The 12,348-nt window shown below is 40.0% G+C and overlaps 1 protein-coding gene across 1 annotated transcript in view; it reads left to right on the plus strand.

The window, feature by feature from the left end:
- The first annotated feature begins 388 nt into the window (after positions 1-388).
- The window catches only part of LOC126248535 (hemicentin-1-like), an 838,517-nt gene continuing 826,557 nt past the window's right edge, over positions 389-12,348 (plus strand). Inside the window, exon 1 of the mRNA XM_049949594.1 lies at positions 389-1,052. Within this exon, the coding sequence (XP_049805551.1) occupies positions 952-1,052 (101 nt within the window). The 5' untranslated portion in view covers positions 389-951. The remainder of the gene's footprint in view (positions 1,053-12,348) is intronic.

Raw genomic sequence — 12,348 nt, forward strand, 5'->3', positions numbered from 1 at the left:
CCATAGGTAGGGACAGCTGAATCACCCTGTATGGTTCTAAAGATGGACCAACACGGTATTAATCAGGTGGTCATAAATGATTAGGCCTGTCTGTATCAATGTCTATGGAAGACCACTTCTATCCTCCCTGTCCTAAGTTTCTGAGCCTTCCCACCACGGGCGTTAGATATATTTAAATTTATTTACCGTACATTTTTTTGTTGGTACTTGGAAAAGGGCCGTGGGAAAATTGGGAAGGCGCGCTGTGCCGCTTTGTTGTGCTTGGCGCGTTTTGCAGTGCACGGCGCGACGTTTTTTTACAGCGTCGTGGTGACCCCGTGGTGGGGGCAATGCTGCCGGCGCTTCTGCGTTGGCGGCTGGAGCCCGTCAGTGCACGCAGACATGTCGCCGCAGGCGCTACTGCTGCTGCCGCTGCTGTGCCTCGCGCTGGGGCACGCACAAGAGCCGCAACCGCCCGAAGAGGGCTTCCTGCCCGCCACAGAGCCGCCCGGCTGCGACACCAGCGTAGGCTGCCTCGGCACCGATGACGAACAGGGCTACACGACGGAGACCGACCAGGAAGCTGTCACAACCATTGTGGAACACCCAGACAACGACTCGTCACTGCCAGGGTGGACCGACACAGGCGCTCCACAGATCGACAGCGGGGACCACGACTGCTCCGAAAACCCAAATGGCACCGAATCGTCCCACTGTGGCCCTCTGGTACCACAACAGCTTCAGCTGGCGGAAACAACAAGCCAGACTCTTGAGCCCACAGTTACCGCCTCTGTACTAGAAACTACTACTCAGCACACAGTCAGCTCTCGCGGAAATGAGTCCACCGAGCGAAACGCGACCACAGAGGAATTCTATAGCGAGACCACGACGACCGAACTAAACGTTGCTGCCGTAATTCCTGAGGAATGGCCGTGGGAGTTGGGAGATGGTGTGGACGGTGGCACCCAAGTGATGAGCGACGACGCCAACTACGGGAAAGAAGGCTTGCCCCTTCCACCCTACTTCGCTGGGGGTGATGCCGCGTCTGGAGACCACGACCGAGATCCTACCAGGTAAGCTTCTCGTTCAACTAAGGGCACTGACATTTTCTGCTTCGCAGCTTTAGTTCCACCTTGAGTGTGGGTATTATGTTTCCAGTATACCATTACTGAGAGCCAGTGTGTGCCAATACAGACACACACTGAAAAAGGAGACCAAAATATTTGTTCGTGTTATAACAATTTCCTGTTAAATGGTACACGCGAAAACAGCTACTTTTTTATCTTGTAGAATTACGTTGTAGTAATTCTATTTCCTCCTAAAATTTACTATACGTAACTTCTTGCATTTTTTCCATGACCAGTTTCATCACAAATACTGCATCAACTGTCGATCTTCCTCAACGGAAACCCATTTGTTCTTCACTTACTTAATAAAATCTAGTATATTACTTTTAGGATCCTGAAATGCGGATGAAAAGTAATAACAGTGTGTTTATTAAGTAAAGAACAAATGGGTGGAAATTTCTTCTAAACAAAATAGTCTAAGACTACAACATGGACTACATCTACAAAGGAAACTAAAATATCGGCTTTTGTAGTAAGGAACCACGTAAGGACGAAAATAGTTGTGGACAGTACAGTTGTAGAACAGGTCACTCATTTCAGTTATCTGGGATGTGGAACCAAAACATATGTGGAGCAAAGAACAGGTTAAACAAGACACAAAAAGTAACAAGAACAAAGTTTTATAAGTAATCGACGTTCTCCCACTGTTCTAACCAAGTAAGTCGTCGGTTACTTAGAAGCGACGAGAAAGTAACATCCAGGCAACTGAAATGCGCCTTCTTAGGGCTGTGAAAGCCAGTACCAGAGTAGACAGATTAAGAAACATTTTTAACATAAGAAACAAAGTACAAGGTAAGAGAAGAAAATGGAGTAAACACCTCGATAGACAGACTACCTTACCCAGTAAGAAATTACTATCTGGACGGCCAAAGAAATTTTCGTAGGCCAAAGAAGTCTAGAAAGGCCAAGGAAGCAATGGACACTGTAAAAGACAAAGGCGTGCAGAAAATGAAGATGCAGTACATACTGTACATTAAAAGTTTATATACAGTAAATTACGGTTTCTTCGTGGAGAAAATGTAATACTGATTTTTGTAATATCTTTTTCAGCATCAAATTATCGACAAATTTTTTTCATGTAGCCCATAGGTTTTTCATTGTCATTCAAATCACCATCCAAATATCTGCACATACCTATCACGACGTTCTGAATTTCTGATGTTGTAGTTACAGGAACTGTAATGTTGATTTCACTGACAAATTCGTCGTCATCATCTACATCGTTCCGATCTTTTGATCTCTGAACGATCATCAAAATGTCTTCGACTGTCATAATTGGAGCTTTATACAGATCCTGATCGACTGCAACAAATTCATCTGGAGATACTGCAGGACAATAAAATACTGTGGAGTCTTCCATGACTTTGATACAAACTTTTCTGATTTCGATAAACCTATCACTGAATCCGAAATACGATGGCAGTGCTCTGACAAAGGCAGCACACAAAGTAAAGTAGCAATCATTGTCTTTCTTCGTTCGACAAAAAATATAAATCAATAAATTTGGGTGACGTCGCAAATGCAGAAAGCACGTATGTATGCTCGTCCGAGAAGCGAGACTTATGCTTCTTATACTATTTTTATTTCTTGTTAAAGAACAAAAATGTATGATATTGCATAGCATTTCGTTAGGAACGCAGAATTATTTTATGTTAGCCGATTTTTCGTTTTGAGCGTTTTCATGTTATACGGTTTTCACTGTAACTAAAAATAACAGAAAAAAGTATACATGCAGGGTGTTTCTGGAGGACGCGTAAATATTTTGGTAGGTGATACGTGGTAGTATAGGCAAATTCAAATGAAACGTTTCATATAACATGTGTCAAGTTTTTATTGGTTATAGAGATACAGTTATTAGGATGTAATCCAAGGAAATACTCTCAAAAGGTGCTAAGCAAAGGCAGATGATTAAGTTCAGAGTTTATTTTCATAAATTCCAACTCATACTTTAATATACTTTCGAAGTTTCTTTACGACACATCGCGTGTAGCTTTTAAGAGTTCATCTTTGTGTCCTTTTATTTGGGCAGCACTTTGCCTTTCAGCCATCCCTATAGGCAAAAATCTAGAGGGGTACAGTACGCGGACCTTGATTGCCAAGAAACGTGACCATTTCTGCCGATCCATCTTCCGGCGAATGTTAGGTGTAGTTGATGTGTCACCTGACGACTAAAATATTTGGGGTTCCAGTCACGCTGGAAGATCATACTCATGCTTGTAGCTAATGCTGGAAGCTCGTTTTCAAGAACGTCTAGGTAGCATGACCCAGACAAACACTGCTGTAACAGAACATGCCCAATTCCCTGAGCGGCGCAGCGCAGTGGTTAGCACACTGGACTCGAGTGTGGGAGGAGGGCAATTCAAACCCACGTCCGGCCATCCTGATTAAGATTTTCCGTGATTTCCCTAAAATGTTTAAGGCAAATGCCGGGATGGTTCCTTCGAAAGGGCACGGCCTACTTTCTTCCCCATCCTTCCTTAAACCGAGCTTGTGCTCCGTCTCTAATGACCTCGCGGTCGATAGGACGTTAAAAACTAATCGCCTCCTCCCAATCAATTCATTGTCTACTATACCACACCACACATTTACAGAGAATGGTATGTCACCACAAAGGCATCTGGCTTTTCATCAGAACAACGATGTGAGATACGAGTGTTATTTAGACCGTTACGAGTAAAAGTGACTTCATCAGTCAACAGCATTAACGGGATTGCTCGTTGAGTGGCAATTAGCTAGCGACAAAATTCTAGTCGTCTACCTTCAACTCCTTCTCGAAGTTGTTGATTCCGCAGTAGGTGACAATAATAGAGGCCGTGTATATGTTAATTAACAAGTTAACCTTCTTCATTTCACCAGCTGAGGGACTGCTGAGAGAATGTTTAGTGATATGAAACTTATTCGCCTGACTCCTCTTTCAATTTTGAATTTCCCACTATGCTGGCGACTTCTAAAGGAAGTTGTAGCGTTGATGTACATATGCTTCATCATACTAAGCTGGATTAATTATTTCTTTATTTCTCGAGGACTATTGGTACAAGTTTTGCTGAAACTTAGTCAAAAGCATTCTTAAAACCTATTAACACCCACCAAAATTCTAAATAATTCTCATTGTCTCCGACTTGCAAACGGGCCATTTCCATATATTCTATTCTACATAATGATTGTTCCTATGTTTGCACATAATCCAATGGTTTTTTTTCTATGTGGTTAGTGAAAATATCTTGGGTATTGTAGAGAAGGGACTGTTAAATCTACAGCATTCTATGTCTGGTGTGTCTCATTTCTCGTTAAGTAGAACAGCTATAGCATTGCTTCAATTTCTTCTTAATATGGTGTACCACTGTGTTTATAAGTTCCTATGATCAACATTTTCGACTTTCTCTTAGATGAATCCGTTTCTCTCCAGCTCTATAATCATTTTTAGTATGCATCTTAATAGTCTAAACAACTTCAAATTTTGAAGTACTTTAGAACTGTCATGTCCTTTTGAAGCTTTTCTCATCCCGAAGGTTTCTTTGAAAATTGCAGTGCTTTACTAAGAATATCAACAATTGGGTTATACCATAGATTGATGAACAATATGAGCAAGAGTCAGTAAACAGGGTAGACTGCTCCAAATTATTTGGTATACAAACTGATGGAAATATGTACTGGAAGAAGCATATTACTGAGTTTCTCACACAATTAAGGTCAGCTGCATTTGCTCTTCGTATAACTGCTGACATATTTTGCATATTGCAACTCAATAATGTTTTACAGAATAATTTTCTGGGGTAACTCATCACTTAGAAAGAATGTATTGATTGCACAAAAGCGAACAGTTCACACATGAACGTCATGTAGGTACCTTTTCAAGGAGCTAGGCATTTTAACAGCACTATCAAATACATACATTCGCTAATGAAATTCGTTATAAATAATCAATAACAATTTGACAAGAACAGTGATACTCATACCTACAAAACTAGAGGGAAAAACGACCTTTACTACCCATTGTTAAACCTGTCAGGGACTCAGAAAGGAGTCCAATATACAGCAGCAAAAATTTTGATCATTTACCCAAAAACATCAAATGACTGACAGGCAGTGAAGCAAAATTGTCCTGGACAATTTCTGCTATTCCATGCACGAGTTTACATTGAAAAGCTGGCAGTCTGTAAACAAAACTATTTCTTAGATGTTGTTGCGTGAGTAGGACTAAAAAACAATGCGTTCATTAACACTAAACCTGTATACATATCCTGTAAATTGACGCTATCCATATCATTTCGATAAACGAATTTATCAGATGATCTAGGGAACATGTAATTAATTAACTGACATGGTTCTATTAGACATAGTACTCCCTTGTCCTCTTCCAACCATTAAAGGAAAATTACGGTACACGGTCACCATTCCGCAACATGCTACAGCTTGGCATTTCTCACAGAAACAAATTATTGCCAGAGGAGAAATGGCAGAATAGTGGAGGATAAAATCCTTGGTGCGACTGAGAACTGAATTTAAGACGTTAGATATTGTTGTTCGATATTTACCCGTATATCCACTGGCGGGAAAAACTTAAGGACGAAAGTAATTTTCGCATGATATTTCACTGCCAAGTAACATAGTTCGATGACACATGGACCACACATAGAAAGAACTGTTACAGCGTAATAGAGAATGTAACTGAAAGAAATACGAAAATAATGGCCTCCAAATCTTTGAACACAGTATAATCACCGGTCAACGTTATTGTGACACTGTACTTCTTCCCCATGAGAGTCTTTTCAGGGTAGCATTCGACCCTGACTTCATTTTTATGGATGACAATGCGCGACCGCTTTGAACTGCGGAACAAGGGGATATTCGGCTAATGTACGGGCAGGTCCGTTCCCCCGATTTAAATCTCATCAAGCACTTGTGGAATGCGTGGACAAATGTATTACAGCACATCCACACGCACCGACCATCCTGCAGTTGTCAACAGCTCTACTGGAGGAATCAGGGCCTTAGTTTATAACTTTCCGTACTCACCTAATCCTTCAAAATTTTCCACACAGTTTCGAAGGTATGTTGCTTCGCAGCCTTTTACGATGGGAGGTTTCCTCAGCTGATCCCTGCCAGTTGTCAGCCAAGTTATTACATATGACAGTGGGTCGAATTCCGAAAGAGGAGGTCCAGTTAAATTAATAAACATTGTATCAGACACATGATCCACCAAACAAGGCATTTCTTAAAGGGGTTAAAATCTGATTCGTGGAACTAAGTGAGCGGTCACACTCAGCTGTTGATATAACAATAATGTGTTAAGCAGAAAGCAATGGCAGTAGATCACGAGGCTTCCGTTCAATATTTCTATATTTTTTATACTCCTTGAAAGCGTTTGAGGTTTTCCTGTTATCTGAGATTCTAAATTGTTTTTCCGTGCATTATATTACCTTCTTGGGCCATTCAGGTGGACTTAATACCGTTAGATGACATAGGAGATCATTATAGCTACTACTACAGGATGTTTAAAGATGAATACAAAGGTTTTAAAGATTTGTAGAATTTAAGGAACACATAGAAAATGTTGTGGGGAAGGCTCACCAAAGACTGCGTTTTATTGGTAGGACACTTAGAAAATGTAACAGACCTACTAAGGAGACTGCCTACACTACGCTTGTCCGTCCTCTTTTAGGATACTGCTGCGCGGTGTGGGATCCTTACCAGATAGGACTGACGGAGTACATCGAAAAAGTTCAAAGAAAGGCAGCACGTTTTGTATTAATGCGAAATATGGGAGAATGTGTCACAGAAATGAGAAAGGATTTGGGCTGGAAATCATTAAAGGAAAGGCGTTTTTCGTTGCGACGGAATCTTCTCACGAAATTCCAATCACCAACTTTCTCCTTCGAATGCGAAAATATTTTGTTGACAGCTACCTACACAGGGAGGAACGACCACCACGATAAAATAAGGGAAATCACAGCTCGTACGGAAAGCTATAGGTGTTCATTCTTTCCGCGCGCTATACGAGATTGGAATAATAGAGAATTGTGAAGTTGGTTCGATGAACCCTCTGTCAGGCACTAGAATGTGATTTGCAGAGTATCCATGTAGATGTAGATGTAGATTACATTCAGATTATATTTATATACATCACATCAAATGAAAGAGCTGTTCAGACTTGGGGACAAAGGAAAGAGTATGGAACAACCAATAGTGAATCAAGAACGTGCTGAACAAGAGTATCTCACACGCAGTCCCAAGAAATCATTTCGAGCAAATCCAATGTCGTCTGTGCGGAGACTTTTAAAGACGCGTTTACAATTACGTTCTTAAAGTTTGCAGTTGTTAAAACTCTAAATCCTTCAGATTACGGTTTATGTGCCGACTTTGCAAACGAAATGACGATGAAGATTTGCTGGATCGCGTCGCCTTCAATGATGAATCGACATTTCACCTAAGTGGAAATGTGAACACACATAATGTTCACATCTGGTCGTCAGCAAATCCCCACGAGATAGTACAGCTGCGACGAGGCTCCGCTAAACTGATTTTTTTGTGCCGTATTCCGGCGGAAAGTTTATGAGCTTTTCTTTTTCGGGGAAGAACTCAGCACGCAAGTGGTTAAACGATGTGCCCAATAGCCTGATTGGCTGCAAGGCGGCGGATGACATAGCTTGTATTGTATGGCCTCCACGTTTACACCCAACCTGATGCCATACAATTTTTACGTTTGGGGTTTCGTAAAGCATCATGTCTATCAGCCTCCGCTACCAGCAAATTTATACCCGACTTTAGAACAGGATTTTTGGAACAATCCCTCCAGATACTCAAATCAAGGTTTGGGAAGAACTCCCTATCGACTCGATATGTGACGAATGGCGTTCACATTGAACACTTGTAAGAAAACTGTTTGAGCTGCTCTTTCATTTGATGTCTTATTTATAATTCCAGGTTGACTGCAATAAATGCTACAAAGCCTGAAAACCAGTATATTGAATTTGAAACACCCTGTATTTTGTAAATCTTGAATCATTCCAATGTAATAAAACTAAGTAATTAACAATCTTCATTCTAAATTGGCAGTAGGACTTCTTTAAAACTGTGCTGCACGAATCATTCTTATTTTATTGGATCCTGACAGGCACGGACTTGAATTTACTTGTTTAGTCATACCGTTAGCTACTTTGGCATAATGGCCAGGATTTTGCAGCAATGTCTGTAATATTTTAGGAGTTCTTTTTATCAGTTTATGTGTTGCTGGCAGTGTCATTTCCTTCTTTTGAAGAGCACAAAAGCCGGCCGCGGTGGTCTAGCGGTTCTAGGCGCTCAGTCCGGAACCGCGCGACTGCTACGGTCGCAGGTTCGAATCCTGCCTCGGGCATGGATGTGTGTGATGTCCTTAGGTTAGTTAGGTTTAAGTAGTTCTAAGTTCTAGGGGACTGATGACCACAGATGTTAAGTCCCATAGTGCTCAGAGCCATTTGAACCATTTTGAACCATTTGAAGAGCACAAAGCACATCCTAGATATTTCCGTAAACCAAAATATCTGACAGATTTCTTGTAACATCATTCTCAGCCATGCCCAAATGGGAATATAAATTCTCAAAGTCTTGTCATATAGCTTGCAGAGTTATTTTAATCGATGAAACCCACCGAATTGTGAAAGTGTTACCAATACAGAACATTCGTTTCCCCAAAGCTTTTGCACAGGTGTTTAGGTCTCTTTTGTTCTCGGGAGACTGATTGTATAGACCATACAGTTTTTCTACAAATGTCTGAGACTAATTTATTCCACGGATTTCTATGATGGAATCATTAACAGCTAACTCTATGGTTGCTGCAATGCCAGATTATGAAAGAGGGAAAAAATTTTTTAGGTTGTGCCCCTATACCACTATTTCTGCCTATCACTGTTGAGGTGCCTTAACATGAAAAACATATAAGCTTTTTTTTTAAGAAGAACAACAGTAATACTACAAGCTAGTTCAGTCAAATCTAAAAACATAGTTTGCTAACTATCAGTGTCCTCCATAGGAAATTTAAAACGCACAACTTTTTGCTCATTGTGATAGATTCATCTATTAATGTACTCATTTTCTGTTAGCTTTCTACAATATGTTTCACGATTCTTTCACGGATACTTTCAATGATATGACATGTGATCACTGCAACAGAAATTTGCGTCAAGGATTCTTCCCACTATTAAGAGCTTGGAGATGTATATCAACTGGCATATCAGTGTAAGGTCTCTGATATTTTGAAGTTTTGCAAGCTGTTCTAAAAATACGAGCAGGCATTTCAACTTCTTCTTATTGCACTGTTATAAATCATTGTCCTAAGTATTGCTTTTCACCTAATTCCACTTGTTCTGACCCAGATATGTTTGATTTACTTAATTTATGTTCACGAATTTTTTTCCTCTAACTCTGTTTTGAGCTCTTTTATCACTCCCATAGAAATTTATTTTTCCATGCAACCATTCCTCTGAAATGTGAAGTCCCTGGGGCTTTTTAGGAATAAAATTGCTTGTGAACAAATCTTAAATCTTAAGTTAACTTTATTAATAATTATCGATGCATTCTCATATCTAAAATAATTCCACTGAGCTGAGGTCCAGCAGCAAGGCAGAAGAGTTGTATCATTTACTGAATCCGTTACACAGTGTATTGTAGAGCCTGAGAGGTACTTCTCTACTGCGACGGGTCTGTCCACTTGCACTTTCGGCACTATCACTAACTTCACTCGAAATTTTTGCAATATTACTTTCACCTTCACCGGTTTCGATACAATTATTTTGAAATAACCGCATTAGTAAACTCATTTTGCATCATGATCATATACATAACATCTGATTCCCAACAAGTCACAGTACCTACTGCTATTGCAATCGAGATTGTGTTCCAAATACAATCTAACTCTAGGTGCAAAGAGTCTTGTTAACATAAATTATAACGTCAGGCGAACTAACTCATTGCTGAAGCACGTTTTTCTTTGGAATCCTTCGTATCGTACAGCAATATTATCATCTCACCCATTATTAGGTATATCGTATGAGATTATTTTCTATTGCCTGACCAATTCAATAAATTTATAGAATTTATAAAAAAACTATAGGATTGGTATTTTACGAGCTGGTCAATACCGCTATAAATCTGCAGGTTTTAGGACTTCCGGTACTCTATTCGGGCAATTCTGTAACTATCGGTACTGAATGACGGTGAGTATCCAACTAAAGCCCTGGGAGGAATAGTATGCCCTACCACAAGAACTGCTTACCAACCTTGTAGCGACCATGGGAACACGTTGCAAAACATGCATTCCCGTCTGTAGTGATCTCTCTTCCTATTAAAGGTCGTGTCCTGCTTTTTCTAATATGCGGGGGACCATCATGAATGGCGGTGACTTCAGTGTAATTATCGTCTCTTTGTGTATTTCTTTCAGTTATCTTCTGTATTGTACTGTAGCAGTTCTTTCTATGTATGGTCCAACTTTCAGTGAGTTACGTTACTTGGCAGTGGCACATCGTGTGAAAGTTACTTTCGTCCTTAAGTATTGCACACTTACATATAGTGTTCAAAAACCCTATGTAATTAGGAACTGGCCACTAAATGTCACGAGAGCCGGACCAACCGTCAAAAAAGGAGGCGGGGAGTATTGTATTATCAGTAGAGAAGAGGTATCTGCAGAATGGGTAGGTCAGGAGAGTTCAGAGTCTCTGAACGTGGAATAATCATTGGCTGTCACCTGAGTAACAAATCCGTCGGGGACATTCCAGTGCATCTAAAGCTACCCAAGTCGACAGACTGTGAAGTGAGAGTGACAAGAATAGTGTGCAATGATCGAGCACCTACTTTGAGAAACTCTTGAATTGTGAACCCATCCCTGAAAAAATTGAATCCATCCCAAATAACCGTGAGAATCCGGATTCAGAACCAGCAACGACCGAAGAACTACAGAAGGTCATTTCACAGCTTAAAAACAACAAAGCGTTCGGAGAAAACCAAACAGTGGCCGAACTATGGAAAAAAGCTGACAAAAATGCAGTTACATCTTTTCAGTGTGTTTTCGATAAAATCTGGAAAGAAGAAGAGATCCCCACAGAATGGAGAACAGCTCTCATCAACCCTATCCACAAGAAAGGTTTGAAGACAGACCCCCAACAATTACAGAGGAATATCACTGCTGGATATAACATACAAGATTCTTTCTAAAGTACTTATGAACAGGACAGAGCCGCAATTGGACCCGCAAACTGGAGAATACCAGGGAGGTTTTAGAAAGGGTATATCATGTTCGGAACAAATACTAAACCTCAAAAACATCATGGCATACCAAGAATCAAGGGCAAAGGCATACGTAATCTCCTTCATTGATTTCAAAAAAGCATATCATACGACTGGTAGAGAATCTCTGTTATCAGTCCTGTTAGAAATGGGTTTGGATAATAAAACAACCAATATTATAAAAGCTACCCTTACAAATACATTTTCGGAAGTTAAATTTATGGGCGAACTATCGGAACCCTTTGAAATAAAAACGGGAGTGCGACAGGGGGATGGGCTCTCACCGTTGCTGTTCAATTGTGCGCCTGAGAAAGTAGTCAGAGAGTTGTATAAGACTGGGTCGCAAAAAGAAGAACCTTAAAGTAAATTTCATTGCTTTTGCAGATGCTATGGCCTGTTTGCTGAAACAGTGGAAGAAGAACGGGAACATATCCTTGAACTAAACAAACAAGCAGCTAAAATAGGTCTTCACATCTCCTTTGAAAAAACTAAGATATTGACAAACATCGAGCACTCATGTAAATACCTCAAATTTCAAGAACAAAAGGTTGAAATAGTAAAAGAATTCAAATATCTCGGAGAATGGATTAGTTGGAATGCTGGGAAAACAAAGCAATGGAATCCAGAAAAAATAAACTTGAATTGGCCTTCCTACTAACAAAAAATAGATACAACAAAAAATCCCTTTCAAGGGGTCCAAAATTACACATTACAAGAAACTGATTAAGCCAGAAGCACTGTATGCAGCAGAAACATTAAATATGAATTTCAAAGGCCAAATGGAAAAAAATTGAGCTAAAGGAAAGAAAAATTTTAAGAAAAATCATAGGACCAAAATTTCAAGACAATAAGATTTTATCAGAAATGAAACTCTCTATAAGAAAACTGAAAAACTTTCAGATACTATGCGAAAAAGGAGGATAAATTTTTATGGTCACCTTCTCAGAATGAATTCCAACAGATTAACCAAACAAATATTTGACTT

Source organism: Schistocerca nitens, chromosome 3 (assembly GCF_023898315.1).
Source record: "Schistocerca nitens isolate TAMUIC-IGC-003100 chromosome 3, iqSchNite1.1, whole genome shotgun sequence".
NCBI classification, from domain to species: domain Eukaryota; kingdom Metazoa; phylum Arthropoda; class Insecta; order Orthoptera; family Acrididae; genus Schistocerca; species Schistocerca nitens.